This window comes from Neofelis nebulosa, chromosome 11 (genome assembly GCF_028018385.1).
Source record: "Neofelis nebulosa isolate mNeoNeb1 chromosome 11, mNeoNeb1.pri, whole genome shotgun sequence".
Lineage (NCBI taxonomy): Eukaryota > Metazoa > Chordata > Mammalia > Carnivora > Felidae > Neofelis > Neofelis nebulosa.
The window spans coordinates 65931434-65956203 of record NC_080792.1 but is presented as its reverse complement, the minus strand read 5'-3'; the positions used below and the strand labels follow the sequence as shown (position 1 = coordinate 65956203).

Sequence of the window (24770 nt, the reverse complement as noted above, 5' to 3'; positions counted from 1 at the left end):
TGTGAAAGATAGTAAATGTTTATCACTGCTGTCATAAGCTGCTTGGCTGTGGAGTAATTTTTTATGCAGTAGCATTAGATAACTAATACCCTAAAACAATTGGCAGCAGCTATTACCATTTAAATAAAATGTAAAGCGGCTCTCTGCAACCAATGATTCCACTTCTGGGTGTCTGTATTGGAGAAATATCCCCAGAACGATGTAAGACAGCATGGCAGAGGATGTTTTCAATTGTGAAAAAGCAGAATCAAAGTGAATGTCCATCAATAAACTATGGTGCATTGGCACTGTGGAATGACCTATAGCAGGCGATCTAGAGGTGGTGATGTAGCAATAACTTTCAGTAAGTGACAAGGACAAATTGTGAAAAGATTCATATCCTAACATTTGTGCAGAAAACAACAAGAGCTTTGAGGATTAAAGCCATCCTAAACTTTAGCTCCTTGTCTCCATCAAGATGACTTCTTATTATGCCCCACTGGGTGAACAGGACTTTATCCAGAAGGATGAGGTTGCAAATAACTGTATTGTTTCTTTCAGGAACTTCCTGAGAATCTATTTATCTGAACAATAGGCTGTTCAACTAGCCCTAGCCACCATCAGAAGGAATAGTCCCATGTCAGTACAGCAGATAGCTCAATGTGTAGCAGATAGCTCATTGGGTGAGATAGACAGGGTGCCTTCAAGACTTTTTACTCCTCAGGGCTGTTTCCAAACCCTCCTCTAGCTGTGCCCATCACCCCCCAAACTATTATATATCAGGAGTTCTGCCCAATTCTACTCTGGCTCCAACACTAAAAGACCTGCCCCCACCAAGCCTTATAAATTCAGTTGACCTTGAAACAACTTGGATTGGAACTGCACAGTTCCACTTACACATGGACTTTTTACAGTAGAATACTGTAAATGTACTTTCCTCTATGATTTTCTTTTAAATAAATAAATAAATATATTATTTATTTAAGTAGACTCCATGTCCAACGTGGGGCTTGAACTCACGACACATGCTCTACTAACTGAGGCAGCCAGGTGCCCCCTCTTACAATTTTCTTAATAATAGTTTCTTTTCTCTAGTCTACTTTGTTGTAAGAATACAGTATATAATAAGTATATAAAATAGGTGTTAACTGGCCATGTTATCAGTAAGAGTCCCAGCCAATAGTAGGCTATTAGTAGTTAAGTTTGGAGGACTTAGAAATGATTTCCAGATTTTCAGCTTCGTAGGAGTTGGCAATACTAACCTCTGAGTAGCTCAAGGGTCTGCTGTGTAAACATCCTGCCTTTGACCTCTTCCACCCACACAATTCCATTCTCTCACACACACACAATTAACAATAATTTCTTAATATCACCAAGTAGTCAAGGGATCACATTTCCCTATTATCCTATACACGTTCTTCTTTGTTGCTTTTTGAAGTTTATTTGAATCAAGATCCAAACGAGGGTCTCATACTCATAGTTCATATAGTTGGGGTACCTCGAAAGTCTCCTTTAATCTTTGAGTTCCCTTTCATGTTGTATTTTTCTTCTTGTTGAAGAAACCAGGTCCTTTGATCTGTAGTTTCACCCAGACTGAATTTTGTAATCTACAATGTGACAACCGCTGGTGGGCATGCAAAGTGCTTTCTTCTTGGAAAAAAGTAGAAAATTGTAAAAATTATGTGATAGGCACTTAAGGAAAATTCATGCTTCAAGGGGTACTGTGCATTGTGTAGAATACACCCTTCTCATTTATCGGATTCTAGTCTTTCCTTACCCTAGCTGATTTACAACTCTGTCCAATGTAGATAATAGCAATGCAAAATAATTCTTGTCCATAGACATGCAAATCATATCAGGTGGAGATTCAAATGGTTTCTCTCGCCCACTGCAGAAGAGGCCAGTTTTATCTCGTTTACATATTCAGTGCAATATTCTCAAATACTAAAAAGCTGGTAATATATTACCAGCTTCCTCTTTCCTTCCTTCCTTCTTTCCTTCCTTCCTTCCTTCCTTCCTTCCTTCCTTCCTTCCTTCTTTCTTTCTTTCTTTCTTTCTTTCTTTCTTTCTTTCTTTCTTTCTTTCTTTCTTTCTTTCTTTCTTTCTTTCATGTAGCCACCACACCCAACATAGGGCTTGAACTCAGGACCCTGATCAAAAGTTGTATGCTTGGGGGGCGCCTGGGTGGCTCAGTCGGTTAAGCGGCCGACTTCAGCTCAGGTCATGATCTCGTGGTCCATGAGTTCAAGTCCCGCATCAGGCTCTGTGCTGACCCCTCAGAGCCTGAAGCCTGTTTCAGATTCTGTGTCTCCCTCTCTCTGACCCTCCCCCATTCATGCTCTGTCTCTCTTTGTCTCAAAAATAAACGTTAAAAAAAATTTCTTTAAAAGTTGTATGCTTGGCAGCTTAGGTGGCTCAGTCCTTTGAGAGTCTGACTCCGGCTCAGGTCATGACCTCATGGCTTGTGGGTTTGAGCCCTGCATCGGGCTCTCTGCATTCATCCAAGAGTCTGCTTCAGATCCTCTGTCTCCCTCTCCCTCTCTCTCAAAAATAAATAAACATTAAAAAACAAACAAACAAAAAAGACTTGCATGCTCTACCAACTGAGCCAGCCAGGTGCCCCTAACAGCTTTCTCTTCAATAAGTTAATATCTGCTTGAAAGTTATGATTTTACCTATTTAAAAAAATTATTCTTTAATATGCTTAATGCATGAATTTAGAGCTTACAAATGTATGTCCCCAGGACCCAGGACTCAGGTCTGGGCTGCGGAAATTTTCTGAAACACTAACAGAGATCTGTGCACAAAGATGTTTGTCACACATTATCTGTAATAGGAAATTAAACATCCACAATCTAAAGGTCCAAGAACAGGGGAATGACTGAGATGACAGATTTCATAGTCGGTATATGATACTATTACTAAAATTGTATTTTACACCGGTTACAGTTGATTGTTTATAGGTTTTCCCATGATGTAGTTTTATAATCTAAATTATAATTAGGGACGCCTGGGTGGGTCAGTTGGTTGACCCTGGGTGGGTCAGTTGGTTGAGTTCAGCTTTGGCTCAGGTCATGATCTCATGGTTCATGGGTTTGAGCCCTACGTCGGGCTCTGTGCTGGCAGAACAGAACCTGGAGCCTGCTTCAGATTCTGTGTCTCCCTCTTTCTCTGCCCCTCCCCCACTTGCACTCTGTCTCTGTCTTTGTATCTCTCTCTCTCCCAAAAGTAAATAAACTTAAAAAAAGTTTTTTTAAAGAAAAAAACAATAAATAAATAAATTAATAATTAAAATTCCAATTGCTAAATATTTGTTAATCCTTGGGAGATGCTTATTCTACAATGTTAGGTTTACAGCACAGGATCAAATGGCATCTACACCATGATTTGTTGTATTTTTTAAACTAATAGAGGGAGAGAGAAAGAGAGAAAAGGAAAATTTATCAAAATATAAATAATGGCTGCCTTTGATAGATGGGATTTATGTTTGGTCCTTTCTAAAGTTTTCATGTATTGTTTGTAGAAGCAATAATCACCGCCACCTCCCCCCACCCCCATCCACATACAAAAAGGTGATTGGAGGCTCCAGATTAACACAGTAGAGGGTGCTAGGGTGGAAAGAGGGGCAGCTGAGTACCTTCCATGGATTGAGCACCAAAACAAGGTGGGGAATCAGAGGGGTCCTCACATGAGGCTGAAGGGAGACAGAGACAAATGCTCAAAGATCATGTGCAAGGCTCCCTACAGGAAAGTTTCATCTGCCCCAGAAGCTTCCAGCTCCCAGTTCCTGCAGGGCCCAGGATCATATTCATAAAATGTGTGGCCAGTGACAGAATCCAGCAATGGCAAGGTAGCCTGCAGGAACCAGGAGGGCAGAGACTTTACCTTCAAGTGGTGTGGGATATTGGTCAAGGCTGGGAATGGCTTCAGCTTCCTCCATCATTTCCTTTTCAGGGTCTAAACTACCCACTTTCACACTGAGGTCCCCAGGGGGGTCTGCAGGTGCTGAGAGAGTACAGGTCCATTTCAGGATCCACCTTCCCATGGACTTCCTGTCTCCCTGAGGCTAGGTAGTCTATGGTTGTCTCTACCTCCTCTCCTTCCCTGGCCACGCATCCAGATTCTAACCAAAGACCACTGCCCTAGGAGTTACCACCTCTGGGCCACAAAGGGACAAGTAGAAATAGAGCTCTGGAGCAAACAGCAAAGGGGGTAGCACTTAATTTTATCCCAATGACAAACTCTTGACAAGCTCCCAGTCTCTGTCTGTGAATCTCTGTGTCTATCAGCCTTCCCAAAACAGAGTGCAGAAGGGGGAGAAATGTCAATGCTCATTTTGGTTAAACATGATAGGAAGTTCACTCTCTACTTTCAGAACCCTAGGGAGTCTCAGTCTCATTTGCCCAAGAATTTGACAGTGAGGACTGGCTTTACCAATGAGGTTATGAGGCCAATGTTTTCCATAAACTGATGAATGGAATGTGCAGGCCCAAGGACATGAAGAACAAATGCAGGGGTGGTTGAGGCACCTGGGTGGCTCAGTCGGTTGAGCGTCCCACTCTTGATTTTGGCTCAGGTCATGATCTCACAGTTTGTGGGATCGAGCCCTACATTGGGCTCTGCACTGACAGTGTGGAGCCTACTTGGGATTCTCTTACTCTCTCTCTCTCTCTCTCTCTGCCCCTCCCCTGCTCTCTCTCTCAAAATAAATAAATAAAATGCAGAGGTGCTTGGGTGGTTCAGTTAGTTAAGTGTCCACCTCTTTTTTTTTTTAATTTTTAATGTTTATTTTTGAGAGAGAGACAGACAGACAGAGTGTGAGCAGGGGAGGGGCAGAGAGAGACACACACACACAGAATTCAAAGCAGGCTGCAGGCTGTGAACTGTCAGCATGCGGGCTTGAACTTGTGAACTGTGAGATCATGACCTGAGCTGAAGTCGGATGCTTAACTGATTGAGCCACCCAGGTGCCCCAAGTCCAACTCTTGTTCTAAGCTTAGGTTTTGATCTTGGGGTCATGAGTTCAAGCCCTATGTTGGGTTCTGCACTGGGCATGAAACATACTTAAAAAAAAAAAAAAAGAAAAAAATGCATTTGGAGCCCATATACAATATAGGATACACTGCAGTCATACCTTTCCAGTGGTGCACAGAAAAGTATTTAAATGTCAACTTAAAAATATGCAAGAGTGGGATACCTGGCTGGCTCAAACAGTAGAGCATGTGACTCTTGATTTCAGGGTCATAAGTTTAAGCCCTATGCTGAGTGTGAAGCCTACTTAAAAAAATTAAAATGTGTAAGAGAGTGGCGATGGTTGTCCAACCTCATGAATGTGTGAATAATACTAAAAAACACTGAATTATACACTTTAAAATGGTGAATTATATGGTATGTGAATTATGTCTCAACTTTTAAAAAGTGCTTATTTATTTTTGAGAGAGAGAGCGAGCACATGCGTGCACACAAGTGGGGGAGGGGCAGAGAGTGAGAGGGAGACAGAATCCTAAGCAGGCTCCAGGCTCTGAGCTGGCAGCACGGAGCCTCATGCAGGGCCTAAACCCACAAACTGTGAGATCATGACCTGTGCCAAAGTCGGATGCTTAACCAACTGAGCCACCCAGGTGCTCCAAATTATATGTTTTTTTAAAATGTGCAAGAGGAAAACAAATGTGCAAGAGGGATATAGATAGGGTCATCAACTATGCCAGTTGGCCTAGATTCAGGGAGTTGCAGAGATGCAGGAATCTCAGAACTAAAGTCCACAGAGTCCTAGAGAAACCAGAACAAGTTGATCATCCTAAATACAGAGTTTTAAAACTTATTTTCAGGAGAATGAGCAAAAAAAGTTTGAAGATGTGAAAAGCTTTCTTATAGACTCAAGACCTGAAACCCTGTAGGCAAGAGGGGCCTTTCTGGGAAAACTGTCACGATTTCCTCTCTCAATTTCCACCCCACCCTAAGCTCCTGCCTGGGACACCCAGACAGGGGGTGTACCCAGCCTAGCCTGGGCCTGGCACTCAACAGTCAACAGTAGGTGCCAGCTCATACTCTCTGAGGCTCATGTTGGTGATTGTCCACTTGGCACTTGTGGACCATTTTGGCTCAGAATTTTTGCCACTTATCCTCCCTTCCCTTTGGCACTGACAAGGGCCACATATATCCTACCCAGCAGAACTTTTATCCTTCTAAAAGCGTCCTCAGGCCCTCTCACTCCCTTGCATCCTACCTCCAGCTCACTTGCCTCCACCCAACAAGTCTGTGTGATATCTGGCCACCAGCGAGGATCTGGACTGTGTTCTCCATGAACAGGACATGGCTCTTGGGCCAAGCAAGATTTCCCATGTCTAAAACTTAATAAATGTGATTTAGTTTAGGCTCCTTACATCCCCACCCCTTACAAAATACAGTGGGATATGAGATTCTGCAAGTCTAACAGAAGCAGTAACAGAAGTCTATCTGGTCACGCTTTGCATGTGGCGCTGCGAGGTAGTGGCAGGAAAGCAGAACCTGGATCATGTTGGCACAGTACTCGGCTCACAGTAGGTGCTGATAAATATTTGACAGATAAACAATCTTTCCATTTCATCTGTAGACTGCTAGCAGCTCTGCCCAAAGGTGCGGATCTCATTGATTTGGTGAGACTAGCACGCAGTAGGGTCGCAAGAAATGCAGGTGGCCAGCGTGGGCCTGCTAAGGGCAGTATCAGGACTACTATGCAGCCATGTTTCCCGCACACCGGCTCTCGTCAGCCCAGAGCATGTGGGCTCAACGTCCCGCGCGACAGCCGCGCTGGGACAGAGGCCAGCGATTTGGGGTACGCGGGATGGGGCGCGCGCCGAGAAGTTGCCCGGCTGGGCCTTGAAACTCCATTTCCCATAGGCCCTCGCGCGCGACTCCATTTCCCACAATCCCCGTTCGGCTTCCGGCGCGGCAGAGGCGCCTCCAACGGCTTCCGGGTTTAGGCCTGGCGCTGCGGTAGAGGCGGCGGCAGCGGCAGCGGCGGCAGAGCGGGACGCGGGCGGTGGGAGCGGAGGGACCGGCATGGACGTTTCGGGGCAGGAGACCGACTGGCGGAGCGCCGCCTTCCGGCAGAAGTTGGTCAGTCAAATGTGAGTAGGGGCCGGTCTAGAGGCCGAGATCCCCGGACCTTTCCCCCCTCAAGCCCCCCTGCGCGCGGAGGGCGAGGGCGAGGCCGAGCCCGACCCGTGGGAGACCTAGGGCGGCCGGACCCGCGGGGGCTTGGGGGTGCCGGGAGGCCGAAGGCGCCAGGGACTCGCGTGAGCCCCGCCAGGGCGCGGCCGAGCCTTCGGCTGTCCCTTCCGTTCTTCGCTGATACGGACTGTTCGTTAGCTTTCCTGGGGCCGAACTCTGCAAACCAGCGAGTCCTGAGTTATGAGTCATCGTCCTGAGCTTTCTCATTCGTCATTTGTGTGCTTTGGTTGCAGACTTTCCCCTGCTTTGAATCAACACTGAATTCGAAAAAGGAAAGGGGCAGCCCGTGGCGGCTTTAGCAGATCTGGGTGTTTTGTGATTCCTCTTTAAGAAAAGCGCATCAGAATGAGAGAAAGAAATTGGAAGAGGGTGGCTGGAGGATGACGTTCGGAGGCTAGGTGCTTGGGGCTGAGGGCGGTAGGGGATGGAGAATCTAGGGGTAACCTGCCTCCGCCGCCCCCCCAGTCCCGCCCCAGTGTGGATTTCTCGAGGGGTGGCAGGAAGAGGTTGTCAGGAAGCGACCTTTGGTTGGGAGGACGGAATGAAGAGGTGGGGTTAGTGCTTTGTCCTCAGTTTCAGCTGCTGAACCCCTCCATGCTGCCAGTGCGCCCTAGGCTTCACCACCGACTACTTGTTTCGTTTAGCAGTCTTTTGCTGAGCTTACTGGTGTGGTGATAGCCACAAATTTACCTGAGACAGCTTCTGCCCTCAGGGAACGCGCTACCACAAAGGAGTAGTTACAGTGCCGTCTTTCTTCTGGGAGGAATTGTCAGTTTGCGTGAGCAGACCAAGAGCAGTCTGTGGAGTAGGTAACGAATAAACTGAGCCCTAAAAAAACAAGTAGGAGTGTGAAAGGCCATCGTTCCAGGCTGAATAGTGGAGAAGTGTGAATGCTCACTGCATGGAGGACATTGCTGTAGGCTGGTTTCTGGAGTTTGAGGAGTAAGGAGGTTCAGGAGATGGTAATGGAATGAGGGTGAGCAGGTGCTGACATGTTAGTGGTGGGAGTGCTGTGCTAAGGAGTTGAGCCTGTATTTGGCATGTGGCCTCCTTTGAGGTGGTGAAATGCCAAAGTTGGGAAGATTCCCTGAGTCCCTGGAGATGGATCAAGAACAGAGGAGAGAGAGAGAGAGAGAGAGAGAGGGGCCAATTAGGCCATTATGAGTTTTGAACTCTTGGGGTTTGGGGACCTTTCATTTTTCATCCCTATATTCTTACTGCTAGATCACTGCCTGTCACGTTGCTCCATAAAATGGTTGTGGAATGACCTAGTCGGCAGGAGATTATAAAGGTCTGCAGTAGACAGTGGTGGAAACTGAAAGAGGAAGACCATTCCAGAGATAGGGGAGAGCAAGCATAGACAGTTCTTGATGACTAACTGGAGGGGGTGGAATGCAGCAGTGTGGAAGGAAGGAAGTGGGATGGAATGCTGGGAAGCCTCTTAGTACAGTGGAAGGCATAGGGACTGTAGAGTTAGTGGCTCTGGGCACTGCCATGGAGTAGTCTGGGGACAATTCTGCAGATATTGCAGAATCCGATAATATTGGGTTTTTTTTGTTTTTTGGCTTTTGGGGTTTTTTGGATGCCCTGGAGTTGTCTATAGCTGAAATCTTGATGGATGGTCCACTTCAGAGCTCCTGCAAGAAAAGCCCCCAGGGCAGTGATTTCTCTTTGGGGAGAAAAGAACCAGAAGGATGAGTTGTCATCAAAGGAAATTGGGGAGGGTGGGGGGAGAGTCAGAGGTTAAGGAGGGCGATTGAAGAGTCTCTGGGTGTCAAGGACTGACTGTATACTTCATGATTCAACTTCCTTCTGCTTCTAGGGAAGTTGGATTCTTTCTTTTCTTTTCCTTTCCTCCCTTCGCTTCGCTTCGCTTCCCTTCCCTTCCCTTCCCTTCCCTTCCCTTCCCTTCCCTTCCCTTCCCTCCCCCTCCCCCCTCCCCCCTCCCCCTCCCCTCCCCTCCCCTCCCCTTTCCTTTCCGCCAGATAGCTGCTTGTGTGTTAGTTTTTCCCTAGTTGCCGTAACAAAATACCACAAATACAGTGGCTTAAAACAACACAAATTTATTACCTGGCAGTTTCTGTAGATCCGAGATCTAGGTGGGCTCAGCTGAGTCTTCTGCTTAGGGTCTTACAGAGCTGAAATCAAGACGTTGGTTAGGTGTGCATTTTTTTCCCCCAGAGGCTCTGCAGTAGAATTTGCTTTTCAGGCTCATTCAGGTTGTTGGTCAGATTCAGTCTATGCAGTTGTAGGACTGAGGTGTTCTTGTGCCTTACTATTTGTTAGCCAGTGGTCAGTCTTTGTTCCTGGAAGCGGCCTGTATTCAGTCTCACACTTTGTATTTTGGCCCCCTCCATTAGGTGTGGGTTCTTCTACTGCATCTTTCTGACTTCAGCCAAGAAAATTCTCTAGTAAAGACTCAGATTAGATTGGAGCCGCTCAGATAATCCAGGGTGATGTTCCTATTTTAAAGTGCATAACTTTAATTATCTCTGTAAATATAACGTAGCGTGTTCATGGATTCCCATGGACATCTTTGGGAGCCCTTCTGCTACCACTGCTGGGATGAGCAGTTTCAGAGGTTGTCTGCCTAACATGATGTGGTGTTCTGAGTTCGCAGATTTGTCTGTTTTATCTCTATGGTTCACTTTGAAAATCATGATTCTTGGTACCTTGATTTGTTGTGTTCATGGGTTTAATTCTGACTTCCTCTGGTGTTCATGCTGTTGGTTGAAGGTGGATATCTTGGGAAATGTTTTGAACCCGAGTAGTTTATAGATGAGTGAGGGAGTAAAGAAAGCATAGTGAAGAGCTGGGGAGTTTCAGCAGAAGGAGAAGCATCTGATAGCTCGTTCACTTTCTCCATCTTGCTCTTGAGTATCTACCAAGAGAACAGTGCTTCAGATCACAGGCCCAATAATCTAGTCTCTTGTCCATCATGAGAAAAAGCAGTTTTGAGTTGGGGCTGGTTAGGAGAGCCCTTGCAGGGACTCTGTAGTATAGCCTCTTCTTAGCCCTCCACCGCCTCTACCTCATTTGGGCCCATTCTGGACTGCACCTCCCCTTGCTCTCTGCTGCCCTGCTGAAAACCTTCTGTGACTTCTCTTAGCATTAATAAGACTCCAGGTGGCCTGGCCTAGCCACCTCTTCTCAAACCCCCCAGCTTGCTCCATTCTCTGTGGTTTTTCAGCTTCTTGAACATTCTAAGGTTTTTTTTTTTTTTTTTTTTCTCTTTTTAAACAAGTTATTACCAAGTATTTAGGGTATTTGACAATGGGTAGACCCCCCCCCCCCCCCCCCACTTATGACCAGTTTCTCTTCCTTTCCTTTAAATGTCTGCTTAAATAACAAATACTCCAGATCCTTCCCTGCCTACCTGGCCAAAGTGGGTCACCTCCTTCGATGTGTTGGATCTCAGCCCCTTGTAGTTTCTAGTGGGACCCCAGTCCTATGAAACATGGCACCTGGCAAATAAAACACTTATTGAGATGTGCAAGAGTAAGTGTTTTCCTAGAGGCTGCGTGCACCGCTCTCTCTACAGTGGTCTTCTTTACCTGTGCCAGTGTGCATTGTGAAGCTCTGGAAACCCCATTTTCTCTACTTGTTAGCCCAAGTGACCATGCGCAGGATACTTAACCTTTCTGGATCATCATCTTTATCTATGAAATGGCTGGAGTCCAGTCTGTCTTAACAGGAAAGGTGGAGGGAAAATAAAAAGACCTCCACCTGAGCCCTAGCAGATGCCTCCTCCTTAGGCTCTTGCAGGAGTAGGAGCCCTGGAAGGTGAAGGTGAAACCCCTAAGGCTGGTTATGGGAGTTGATGACACTTAAAGGAGCTCGTGGGGAGGGTAGTTGTGATGTTGTTGGTGAGTTCAGATCATTTCTTCATTGAACATCTACCGTCCCCGCAGCACTCCAGGAGAAGCCCCCCTTAGAGTTCTCAAGCTGGCCTTTGTGGACCTTGGGCCTTCCTGGGGGAATTGTTGGATTAGTGTTGACCATGGGTCTGGTCTGTAGGATCCCAGAGAACAAGCATGTATTTGTAGTTGCCGGCACTGTGCCTGGAATGGAGTAGGTAAGCAGTGAATGAATGAAAGGACCTCGTCAATCACTTCTTCTGGTTCTTCTAAATTTTTCTTCCATCTTATTCTTGAGACTTTTTATGCCTCCCACTTCTTAGTACAGCATGTTGCACATATAGACATGAAATAAATAAATGTCTGTTGGGTTGAACAGATTGCAGAGGGGAGGAGATACGGGTGGTGGGGGAAGGGCAGCGTGTATCAGGGCTCTCTACTCAAGTGCCAGGAGATTAGGGAGCATGAAGCAGACTCAGGGCAGACAAGGCAGCCTCTGAAAGAGATTTGAGCTCCAAGTTGGGACCTAGGAGATGGAGAGCTTTCTGCCTGTACCATAAGGAGAAAGTTGAGTGCTATTTAGCCAGAAACGTAATAAAACAAAGCAAAACAAAACATAAGGAACAAAGAACAAACAACTGAACAGCAACTTCCAAGGTCCTGGAGAGGCCTTAGGAAGAAGGATGGGGAGTGCCCTGAAACTTGCATGTCTAGATTCTGCCTGTGGGTTATGTTTTATCCTCCAAGCAGAAGTGAGCGAGTCTTGGGTGAGCTTTTTCTGTGGCTTATTGCGTTCAGGCATCCCAACAGCCTGGTACCCTCCTGGTGCGATTCTGGCCCTTGTTTTCCAGTGGGGAAGCTCCTGAGCCCCTCTGCTTTCTTGATAGCCTGGTCGGTATCTCAACAACTGGGCTGGCTTGCAGGCTTCTGTGTATAAGCCACCACTAAAATGTTCATTCCCTGAGGCCAGGGGCCCATCTGTCTGACCACCTTAAGCCTTGCTGCCCCTGACAGCAATCAGGAAGTGATCGTGGAGCCATTGACTTCAAGAGTCTTGACCCTTGGCCCTACTGCCTCTAGACCAGGAGTGACAGTAACCTGAAGGGATGTGAGCCCTCATCTGCTCAGGGGTCCAGGGCTTCCTTAACAGCAGCAACACAGCAGCTGACATGAACCCCTGATGCAGGAGGTGACCTATGTTAGCCCATTGACTTCATGCCTGCAGAGTCATTCGATGCACTTGTTACTCCTGTTTTTAAGGGGAAGAAACTGAGGTGTAGAGGAGAAGTCACTGCTGCTTATAGTTATGCTCTACATATTACAAATGAATGTTTGCTGAACCATGGCAGGACAGGAGAGGCAAACTGCCTTATAATCTGAAAGAGAGGTCATGCCTTTTTTAGGGGTAGAGGGGAGATGGCAGCTCTGGAAATTAACCCAAGCCAGTGCCAGTGGGCATCCGTTTTAGCAACTCCCTGTGAGTCAGTGCGACCCAAACAGTGGCGGAAGGGCCAGCCAGCAAGCCTCTGATGATCTTTGGCCTCCACACAGGCTGTAGCCAGCCTCCCAGCCTCACCAGCTCCCTTTTGTAAGAGATCCCACCCACCTGCCACACCTGCAGCCCTTAACATCCATTCCTGACCAGAAGTCTTCCGACTCTTACTACCATTTGTGACAAGGTGGGTGGTTAGCCCAGGCTCCATGTTTGGCATTCCCGGTGGTCACATGATCATCATGCCACTGTCATGCAGGGCAGGGGAGTACCCTTTAAAGCATTCCTCAGGGCAATAATGTTGGTTCCATACTAGAGGGCACATTTTTAAAGGAATTCTAATGAATTTTTAAGAATTCAAAATGGAATGTTTAAATCCAGAAACCAAGTAGTATAAAGACCCCATGCCCATGTACCCATATTCAGCTTCAGGCTCAGTCGGTTGAATGTTGACTCTTGAATTTGGCTCAGGTCATGATCCCAGGGTGATGGGATGGAGCCCCACATTGGGCTCTGCGCTGAGCATGGAGCCTGCTTAAGATTCTCTGTCTCCCCCTCTACCCCCTCCCCGGCTTGTATGCTCTCTCTCTCTCAAAAATAAATTAAAAAACAAAACCAAACCCTGAGGTCAAGAGTCACATGCTCTGCCCATTGAGCCAGCCAGGCGCCCCAAGTTGGAGAAAGTGAACCATGAACAGGAAGACACAGACAAACCGACATTCCTCACAAGCTGCTGCTGGAGGCACATAAATGAGGCCATTTTTCTGGAAGGCCATTTGGCAATACCGTTTATTCCCGTAAGCTTAAAATGTCTACTTCCTTAGGCATTTCCTCCAAGGCTATAGGGAGGAGAGTATTCAAAATCTGTTGGCAGTGAGGATGCTCATGTCCATATCAAGTCAGGAGTGGGACAGGGGAGATTAGCCAGCAGTGGAGCTGGATTAGATTTGTTGTGGGAGCTGAAGATGGCAGGTTCAGTGCTGCTGTTAAAAATGACATGGGAAGGGCACCTGAGTGGCTCAGGCAGTTAAGCTCCGACTTGGGCTCAGGTCACGATCTCACTGCATGTGGGTTTGAGACCCGTGTAGGGCTCTGTGCTGACGGCTCAGAGCCTGGAGCCTGCTTCAGATTCTGTCTCCTGCTCTCTGCTCCTTCACCACTCATGCTCTGTTTCTCTCTCTCTCTCTCTCTCTCTCTCAAAAATAAACATTAAAACAATTTTTAAAAAATGACATGGGAGAGGGTGTCTGGGTGGCTCAGTTAAGCGTCAACTTTGGCTCAGGTCATGATCTCATGGTTTATGGGTTCGAGCCTCTGCTGTCAGCACAGAGCCCACTTCGGATCCTCTGTCCCCCTCTCTTCACCTTTCCTCCACTTGTGCGCTTGCGCTCTCTCTCAAAAATAAATAAACATTAAAATTGCTTAAAAAAAATGATATGAGACGGGGCGCCTGGGTGGTTCAGTTGGTTGAGTATCCGACTTCAGCTTAGGTCATGATCTCACAGTTTGAATTTGAGCTCTGCCTCGAGCTCTCTGCTGTAAGTGCAGAGGCCACTTTGGATCCTCTGTCCGCTCTCTCTCTGTCCCTTTCCTGCTCATTCATTTTCTCTTTCTATTTCTCTCCCTCTTCCTGTCACTCCCTCCCTCTCCCCCCCAATGAATAAACTTTATTAAAAAAAAAAAAAAAAGACATGGGAGGGGCACCTGGCTGGCTCAGTCGGTAGAACATGTGACTCTTGATCTTGGGGTTGTAAGTTTGAGTCCCACTTTGGGGTGCAGAGATTACTTAAAAATCTTTTTAAAAAAATGACACGAGAGATGTTCATAACCCAATGATACTGAGAACAGGTTAGCAAGCAGAACATGTGGTCCAGATGAAGTGCCCTGTGTGCACATGAGGAAGATGGAGCCATGGTCACAGATAGCTACCATAAGATGGAAAGTCACATGTGTTCTGCCTTCAGTGTGGATGTCCTCCCTCATCTGGGCCCTGAGTGCCACCACAGCCTTCCTAAGACGCTTCTTTCCACCCCTTTTAAGAAGCATTCTCCTTTCAATCTGAAACTGTCCTTCCAGATGGCTTTCCCACTATGCTGGTATGAGAGGCCCAGCCAGATGCTCCCTCCTCCATGCCAGGCCCTCTGGTTTCATACTTCTCTGTTCTTTCTCTTCCCTATTGGAGGTTTGGCTTTGGCATCATCCCCTTCTCATGAGCCCTGATGGCTCAGACCATGGCAATTCTTACTTCCTCTTGAGTTTGTAGGGCCCGCACTGGGTGCACCCTGGCATGTACTAAACAGATTAACTCTTTTTTGCTATTTTTACACTCATTATTATTATTTTTTTGCCTTGCCAACAGTATTATGAATTCCTAGAGTGTAGGATCTGGTCTTGTACCTCTGCATCTCATTGAGCTCCTGGCATGATGCCTTGGCTTAGATAAGAGGTGCATAATAATCACAGGTAGGATGGTGGAAAGCAGTGCTGGCTTCTCTTCTGATGGCCTTCCAGGGCTTTCTCTCCATCAGTGCTACCTAAACATTGAACCACTTCGCATTCCGAGCCTTTTTTTAAAAAAATCAAGACATTTATTTAAAGATGGAGAGTTCAGGGGCACCTGGGTGGCTCAGTTGGTTAAGCATCTGACTTCGGCTCAGGTCATGATCTCGTGGTTTGTGGGTTCAGGCCCTGCGTCGGGCTCTGTGCTGACAGCTCAGAGCCTGGAGCCTGCTTCAGATTCTGTGTCTCCCCCTTTCTCTGCCCCTCCTATGCTCATGCTCTGTCTCTCTCTGTCTCTCAATAATAAACGTTAAAAAAAAAAAAAAAATTAAAGATGGAGAGTCCAGGTGGTTAGTAGGTGGTTCTGTTTAACAGGTAAACAAATGAGTATCCAATCCTGGAGAACAAAGAAGATACATTAGAAGCCCAGGCATAATAATCTTGAAACCTATACTGTGATGGAGATGCTCCCTTCCATTTTAATAACAAATCACTTGCTAACATGGTGAGGGTTAATAAAGATCACTGATTGAATGAGTTAAGTATCTTGAGGTGGCATAGCTGTTACTTAGAGCAGTGAGCCTTTGGAGAAGACATTTGACCTCTTGAAGTCCCTGTTCTCCTTACTTTGAGCTTTTTATTTTGAGAGTGTTTCAAACATGCAGAATTGTAAGGATAGTATAGAGTGCTTGGGTACACCCTTCCCTCAGGTTTACCCATTTTCTCATTTATACACATCTTGGAGCTCATGCTTGGTGAATAACAGCCAAGTTCTGTCTTGCTCCCTCCTCCTTCTGGACCCTGTTTTCTCTTTGCCCTTGGCCCCACAGTCTTCTCTAAGTTCCCCACCTGGGAATCTGCTGGGGGGGGGGGGGCGGGTAGGGTGGGTAGGGAATAGGAGTGACCCAGCTGCCTTTGAGCTGACCCACTCGCATCCAGTCCAGGAGAGGGACAGGCAGGTGGGCACATCCAGGCTAAGGGGCCTGGACCAGAACTCCCCCCTCTCCACACCTCCAGAGGCTCATCCTTCTTTTCTGCCCCCTCTCCCCTTTCTGACTCCCTCTCAATCCTCATCAGAGGTGATGTTTTATTGAGTGATCTGGCCACTGTGTGTGGCATGGAGCACCTGTTACAAAGAATGCCAGATTTGCTCTGAGAAGCCCTGATGGAACACTCTGTGCCCTCCAAAAGCCATGGGTCTGCTCTGATTCATGATGGAGGGATTCAGGCCTGTGAAAATGCAGAGCAAATCCTCACCAGGTGCTGTGTACTAGGAACTCAGGCTCAAGGCCAATCCAGTCCAACCTGGGGATGGGGTCAGGGCTTAGGAGCTCTGGTTGTCTCACATGGTGCCTCTCTATATTGAAGTATAACAAACCTACTTCAGTGAATGACACAAGGACACATCTTCAGCATGACGCTACCAGATGAATGTTCACACATGAAAACACCCCCTTAGCCACAGCCCAGGCCTGCATCTGGAACAGGCCCAGCACCCAGCAGGCTCCCCCCTGTGCTTCAGCCAATGTGCCCCCACTCTTCTGGCTTCCCAGGCCAGGGAGACTTTTGTTCCTAAACTTCCCTGTCATTGGAGTCACACCATGTCTGGCTTCTTTCACTCAGCAGCTTCTTTCAATTAGCATGTCTGTGATGGGTGATCAACCTTTTAGGTAGCCATTCTTACTTATGCCATGTGTCATCCATTGTGCAACTCTACCCCAGATCACTTTTCTGTTCTGTTCTACACTCGATGGACGTTGGGGTGCAGTCTGCCAGACAGTTTTCCCAGGTGGTATGTATCCATTTACTTTTCCCACCAGCCACGTGGGGTGTTCCCCTTGTCAGACATCCTTACCAACATCTGACATTGTCAAGGAACCTGCCTTTATAATAAGCATCCTTGTTGATTTTGAATGCATACTCAAATTTGAGACCCACTAGGTGCCACAACAGTGGGAATGGAGAGGATGATTTAGGAGGGAGAGACCCTATATGTAAGGAAGCTTTGAAATTTGGCAACTGTGTGTACATGCAGGAGGAAGGGGAGGAGAAAGACACAGATATGCACCCCTGAGGGAGATGGGCCCTGATTCTGTGCTGCTTCTGACAGGTGGGGTACAAGGTGATGGTGTATAGGGACACCTGGGTGGCTCAGTCAGTTAAGTGTCCAACTTCGGCTCAGGTCATAATCTCTCTGTTCATGGGTTCGAGCCCTGTGTCAGGCTCTGTGCTGACAGCTTAGAGCCTGGAGCCTGCTTGGGATTCTGTGTCTCCCTCTCTCTCTGCCTCTTCCCTGCTCGTGCTCTGTCTGTCTCTCTCTCAAAAATAAATAAACATTAAATAAATGAAAAAATTTAAGGTGATGGTGTGTGGAGTGTGTGGGGTGTCAACCCTTCCAAGGAGAGAGTCTAGCGGCCAGTGGGTGATGCAAGGAACAAACTTGGAAGAGCAGTTAGCTGCAGTTGTGAAGTGGGTGGGAGTTGCAGAGGAGGCCAGGCAGAAGGCTCTGGCGGTGGGTGTGGTGGGCAGAGGAGATGTGCGGAGAGACTGGGGTGGGGCGGTGTGGGCACGGGAAGCCAGTCCCAGCAGCTTGGGCCTGCCTCTGTCTCCTGTTTTGGTCATTGTGTTCAGGACTGATGGGTGCAGTACTTAATTCCCTTTCAGATAACATTGTAGAGGATTTCAAAACAGGAAGATGTTTTCCATACTCTCTCTACCCAGAGATGGCTATTGCTGACAGTTTAATTTTTTCTCTTCAGTCCTGCTTCTGTGGGTGTATGCTTTGATATGTATGTATTTTATTTATTTTTAAAATGTATTTATTTTTTAATTTTTTTAAATTTACATCCAAGTTAGCATATAGTGCAACAATGATTTCAGGAGTAGGTCCCTTAATGCCCCTTACCCATTTAGCCCATTCCCCCTCCCACAACACCTCCAGTAACCCTGTTTTTTCTCCATATTTAAGGGTCTCTTATGTTTTGTCCCCCTCCCTGTTTTTATATTATTTATGTTTCCCTTCCTTTATGTTCATCTTTTTTGTATTTTAAAGCCCTCCTATGAGTGAAGTCATATATTTGTCTTTCTCTGACTCATTTCACTTAACATAATACCCTCCAGTTCCATCCACGTAGTTGCAAATGGCAAGATTTCATTCTTTTTGATTGCCGAGTAATACTCCATTGTATATAGATACCACATCTTCTTTATCCATTCATCCATCGATGGACATTTGGGCTCTTTCCATACTTGGGCTATTGTTGATAGTGCTACTATAAACACTGGGGAGCGTGTGTCTCTTTGAAACAGCATACTCGTATCCTTTGGATAAATACCTAGTAGTGCAATTGCTGGGTCGTAGGGTAGTTCTATTTTTAGTTTTTGAGAAACCTCCATACTGTTTTCCAGAGTGGTTGCACCAGCTTGCATTCCCACCAACAATGCAAAAGAGATCCTCTTTCTCTGCATCCTCGCCAACATCTGTTGTTGCCTGAGTTGTTAATGTGAGCCATTCTGACAGGTGTGAGGTTGTATCTCATTGTGGTTTTGATTTGTATTTCCCTGATGATGAGTGATGTTGAGCCTTTTTTCATGTGTCGGTTGGCCATCTGGATGTCTTCTTTGGAGAAGTGTCTATGCATGTCTTTTTCCCATTTCTTCACTGGATTATTTGTTTTTTGGGTGTGGAATTTGGTAAGTTCTTTATAGATTTTGGATACTAACTCTACCTGATACGTCGTTTGCAAATATCTTCTCCCATTCCGTCGGTTGCCTTTTAGTTTTGCTGATTGTTTCTTTTGCTGTGCAGAAGCTTTTTATTTTGACGAGGTCCGAATAGTTCCTTTTTGCTTTTGTTTCCCTTGCCTCTGGATATATGTTGAATAAGAAGTTGCTGCAGCCGAGGTCAAAGAGGTTTTTGCCTGCTTTCTCCTTGAGGATGTTTATGGCTTTCTGTCTTAGGTCTTTCATCCATTTTGAGTTTATTTTTGTGTATGGTGTGAGAAAGTGGTCCAGGTTCATTTTTCTGCATGTCGCTATCCAGTTTTCTTGGCACCACTTGATGAAAAGACTGTCTTTATTCCATCGGATATTCTTTCATGCTTTGTCAAAGATTAGTTGGCCATACATTTGTGGTTCCATTTCTGTCTGGTTCTCTATTCTGTTCCATTGATCTGAGGGTCTGTTTTTGTGCCAAGATATGTATGTATTTTAAATATGTGAATATATATATATATATATATATATATATATATATATATATATTTACACACACACACACCTCTGTTTGTTTATTTATACCTGTATATTTTTATACTTGAACTCTTTTTTTTTTTAACTTTAATTTTTTTAAAATTTATACTTGAACTCTTGAGTTTGGTTTGAGTTTTGGCTTTTTCACGGCTCAGATTGTGTTCATCTCCTGGGGGTGACTCTGGCTGGGACCTGTGTGCTATGGCCCCAGTTTATATGAGGCATGGACAACAGCAAAGCTTCTGGCCAATGGGACTCTTCCCGTGGTTGGGTTGTGAGGAACTGGACTGACCTCTGGTGTGGGAGCAGATTTCTTAAGACATTTATTGGTTGCTGCCTTCTAGAGGGCCATGCTTCCCTAGGCTGAGGGGGACTGTGCAGCCAGGGTGACTCAGAGTGCATGGTCACTCCCTGTGTGACAGCCAAGATGGCCTCACAGTGAGGCAGTCTTGGGAGTAAGCCTTCTCCAAGCTCCTCTGCGCAGTCATCCTGCATGCTTGACACGAGCTTTTTATTTACTATCTTGTTAAAAGTTCCATTATGGCCTTTTCCAAATATTTGCAGAAGTAGAGATAGAAGAATGTTCTCTCAGGTACTTGGAGAGTTAGCAACATATGGCCAGTTTCACCCATCACTCTCCACCCACTTCTGGACTATTTTCAATCACATTCCAGACACCATATGATGTCAACTGCTAGTCCTTGAGTGCAGATCTGTAGACGATAGGGCTTTACTCTCCAAATACCACAAAATCATGTGAGATAAGCATTTTAATAAATTATTGGCTTGGCAGAGAGAATCCTCAGCACGTGGTTGCAGGCCTGGAGCCCAGAGGCCAGTGCCTGAACAGGGATCTCGAGGACTCTCCTGGACCTGTTGAGGCCAAACCAGCAGATTGGAGTAAATGACAAAGGTTGTAATGATATTCTCTCTAGGAGTAGTTCTTCTGTTGATCCAGTTCGTTGGGGATTGAGAAATCTTGAGGGCAGAATTTGGAGAGCTTGATCAAACAAACCAAGAGGAATGTGAGAAGAAAGTGCTTTCAGTCTCTTGTGTTTGTATGATTAAGAAATTTCTTTCTGCAAGACTAAAATATTCTTTCCTTACATGTAGGTGGCTGGCTAAATTCTGAAACACAGATTTTTATCTAGTTAGAAAACACTTTATATTTCTTCAAAAAGTCAGAGAACCAGAATGCAGAAGGATGGCAACAAAGAAAAGGAAGCAGTTGTATTCTGCTAATGGCTACCTGTGAGGTCAAGAAGGCCCACTCCCTGTTGAGGCCAGGTGTTTGCATTGGTTACTATTGGTGATTGAACAATTGGTGTCTAGTCATTGCCTGCCTCCTAGACAAAACCACCTGGGGCAGTAAACTGCTGCCACGGAACTGAGAGGAGAGGAGACCAAGAGAGGCACGGGAGGCTGCTCTGGAGCTTCCTAAGGACTTGGTGAAGGTTGAAGACCCAACCGAACAGTCCTGTGCTTTGGGGGGTGGGGTGGACAGGAGGGGGCTTTTTCAGCTGGATGGGAGGATGCAGGGGACTGCTTTGCTCAGGACTTCTCTGACTGAGGGGCTGTGGAATGTGTGGTAGGCTTTTCGGGATGCTCCTGGGGTCAAAATTGGCAATGAAGTGTGAGCATCATGTCTCCGTGTTGTCTGAGTCTGGAAGGATTAGAAAGGTGAAGGAGGGACGCCTGGGCGGCTCCGTTGGTTAAGTGTCCAACTCTTGATTTTCAGCTCAGGTCATGATCTCACAGTTTGTGTGTTCGAGCCCTGTGTTGCTACAATGTCAGCACACAGTTTGCTAGGGATTCTGTCTCTCTGCCCCTCCTGAACGCTCACGCTCTCTCTCAAAATAAATAAATGATGATAAAAAAAAGAAAGGTGGAGACCCCCCCCCTTTTTTTTAAGTAATCTCTATGTCCCACATGGAGCTTGAACTCAAGAGTCACATGCTCTACCCACTGAGCCAAGCAGGTGGCCCGAGGAGACCCTTATTAACAGCTGGTGTTCACTAAGTATTTCTTTGTGGCAGAGTCTGTGGCACACTCTTTTTTTTTTTTTTTTTTTTAATTTTTTTTTTCAACGTTTTTTATTTATTTTTGGGACAGAGAGAGACAGAGCATGAACGGGGGGAGGGGCAGAGAGAGAGGGAGACACAGAATCGGAAACAGGCTCCAGGCTCCGAGCCATCGGCCCAGAGCCCGACGCGGGGCTCGAACTCACAGACCGCAAGATCGTGACCTGGCTGAAGTCGTACGCTTAACCGACTGCGCCACCCAGGCGCCCCTGTGGCACACTCTTTATGTGGATTTTGTCATTGAACTTTCAATTCTTATTTTATCAAATAATATATGCACATTCAGTTTTAGAAGTCAAGGAGTGGTAAAAGACAAGAAACCGTGGTGTGTCCCCACTCACTGAGTACTCCCCTGTGACTCTCTGCTCTTCCTTCTGGCATGTGCCCGTGATTCCGTGTAACGTGCATGTGCCTCTATCTCAGGTCATCACGTTTATGAGTTTCATAAATTATCTATTGACTTTCTCTGTAGCTCCCTTTACACAGCCATTATCTGTGCTTCTCCCTCATTCTGCCAGTATTTTACCTTCTGGGTAAATCCGTAAGGAATACTTAACGTTTTATGCCTATACAAATGATATCCTACAGATGACCATTATTTTTTTTCTCCAGAATTAAATTGCCTTCTTAAAAATGTGCCCAGTTTTCTGTGTACCTGTGGCTGACTTTTCCTGTATCTTCCAGTCACCGCTCAGTACGGTCATCCCCATGCTCAGTGCTGCCAGGCTGTCTGTCAGCTCTGGCTTTTTCCCTGGACTTCCTTCTGGAGCTCTCATGGGCACAGGCCAGAGGCAGTGCTAGTCTCTTGAGCTGCACAGCTCCATTGTTGGGTTTCTTGTTTCCTGTATCCTGTGGTGTGTTCTTTTTGATTCACTCCCTCATCCCACTAGCTTCTAGAGAAAGAACTCAATTTCTGGAGGCCATGTCCATTGGGTGCACATGGGCTTCTGGTTTGGAAATACTAAGTCAAGGATTGAGAAGTGCATCCCGCTGTTTTCTTGTTTCTCGTGCTGCTTGTGCGGGCCCAGCACTTCTCCCAGTGAGCTTCGAGGCGACTTGTCTCACTGCCACAACTCATGTCTGGTGCTTCAGGGAAAGTTCCTCCAAATCATGTCGTGTCACGTTCCTTCTGCTCCCTGTGTTCCCTCTGCCCCCCTGTGTCTGAATGTTGGCCCTTTGGTCCTCTTGTAATTTATCTTTTATCTTCTATATCCATCTCTTTGTCCTTTTGCTGCGTTCTGTGGGAGATTTCAGTTTTATCTCTGACTTTTCATTGCTAACATGCTTTTAATCCTAAGAACTCTTTGCTTTGCTTTTTGTAACCTGACTTCCTGTTTTGTAGACTCCTGTTCTTGTTAAATGGATGCAATGTCTTATCTTTGGATAGTAAAGATAGTTTCTTGGCATTTTTTCTCATGGGGTCTTCATCTGCCACGTAAGGGTGTCTTGGGAAGCCCTTGGTTGGTGGCTCACCTCAAGAGGACAGGGGTACCAGGAAGGCAGGCAGATGCTTTTAGCAGGAGGGGCTTGTCCACTGGGAGCTTCCCCAGAGGTTCATTTAGCTTCAGGCTCTGTGTCTTTCCTCCAAAACATGGTCTTCTAAACACTGGGCTGTAGAGTGAAGGCCTGGGTGCTACACTGGAGGAAGCCACGGGTGGGCAGAAGGGAGACAGGTGGGCTTCAACAGTTAGTGTGGATCTAGACACTCAGTGGCCACATAGTTCACTTTTTTCATTATCCTCCCCTTGCCCTCTCACCTGGGTGGGTTGACCCCTCCCAGTCCAGTGACTCTTCTCCAGAGAATAAATCTCTGGTATCTGCTGGTGTGGGAATGGTTACCCAGCGGTGTGAAGTGGAGGAGGGGATGTGGGGAAGGCTTTCACACAGGAATCTTTCCATTTACCCTTGGTTCCTGAGTGCCTGGCACACCCTGTCCTGAGCTTTGCCAAGATCTGGAGCTGTCACTGCGTTGGCCCTCAGCCCTCCTCACTGTCACTTACTTAGGACTCTGCTTTCTTAGCTTGCCGTGTCTATCACCACTGGACCATCGGCTTTCTAGATTCTAAAATCCTGTTGTTGGAGCCATTACTCCTGTCCTTCCTGGCTTTGTGAGTTTGTGTTAAAGAAAAACAAAATCCTCCTTTATCGGTAGTTTTAGTGGGGTTTTAAGACGGAACAAAATTAGACGTGCAGGTTCAGTTCCTTATGCCAGCCTGGAGGTTCATATTTAATTTTATTTTTAAATGAAATTATTGCAGGGGACATGTTTATTTGCACTGTAGCTTAAGCTAGCTTAATTTAAGTCAAAACTGTGTTTCCTGCTCAGGACCAGTGTAGTGATTTGCTTTCCTTCTGGTCTGTCTTCACTTCCTGGCCCTTCTAGGGGTGGGCTCATAGGATTCCTCCTCTGAGGCAGGGCAGAAAGTTTGGGACAGGCCTCAACCATGGGCAATGCTTAGACCCAGCCGGCATTTAGAGAGGGTGGGACAGCTCTCTCTTGTGCTGGCCTGAGCTCTGCTTTACCAAACAGAGCATTCCTGGGCTGTGCCACAAGTGCTGGGAGCTTACTCCCACACATACACGACAATTGCATAGGCATGGGGTGAGGGTGGGGTGGGTGCTGTCCTGAGCACCTGATAGGGAAGCAGGGATGCCAGAGCCTTGCTTCTCTGGTATCAGCGGCGGACTTGAAGTGCCCAGGGTCTGGAGTATCAGGGGCACCTTTTCCTTATCTCTTTGGTAGATGGTTGGTAAAATTTTGGTAGGATTCTTTTTTAACTTGGCAAGATCTTTTTCCCTATATGGTGTCTTTTGATGGTGTGCTTAGGAAAGCCTTCCTCATCCCAGTGTTATGTAAGTATTCTCCTGTTATCTTGAGGTTCATAAAATTGGGGCTTTTACACAAACAGGGTGAAGGGTCACCCATGTAAACTGCAAGGTCCTAGGTAGTTGAACAGACTCTTTGCACATGCAGGTGCCACTTCATCTGGAGGCTTCTCTTGTAGGGTGGGGAGAGGCGGGGCTGGCAAAATTCCTGCCCTGTGAGAGGTCAGTTGCTTGATGGTTGTGTGGTTCTCAAATGAGGAGAGGTTTCCTCGGGGCAGAACAGAAGCCTCACACAGGGGCGCCTGGGTGGCGCAGTCGGTTAAGCGTCCGACTTCAGCCAGGTCACGATCTCGCGGTCCGTGAGTTCGAGCCCCGCGTCAGGCTCTGGGCTGATGGCTCAGAGCCTGGAGCCTGTTTCCGATTCTGTGTCTCCCTCTCTCTCTGCCCCTCCCCTGTTCATGCTCTGTCTCTGTCTGTCCCAAAAATTAAAAAAAAAAAAAAAAAGAAGCCTCACACAGATAGATGGGCATCCTGTCCACCTGAAGCTAGGAGGGTGAGTGACTGAGAGAGGAA

At 46.6% G+C, this 24770-nt stretch overlaps 1 protein-coding gene across 5 annotated transcripts in view; it reads left to right on the top strand.

The window, feature by feature from the left end:
- Positions 1–6940: 6940 nt before the first annotated feature.
- LOC131490505 (mediator of RNA polymerase II transcription subunit 15) overlaps positions 6941–24770 on the top strand; it is a 67715-nt gene continuing 49885 nt past the window's right edge. For 4 of the 5 annotated variants that reach the window (XM_058692929.1, XM_058692928.1, XM_058692927.1 and 1 more), the window contains exon 1: positions 6941–7088. In XM_058692929.1, coding sequence (XP_058548912.1) covers positions 7021–7088 — 68 coding nt within the window. In that variant the 5' untranslated portion in view covers positions 6941–7020. The remainder of the gene's footprint in view (positions 7089–24770) is intronic. The other variant, XM_058692931.1, reaches the window with a different exon arrangement.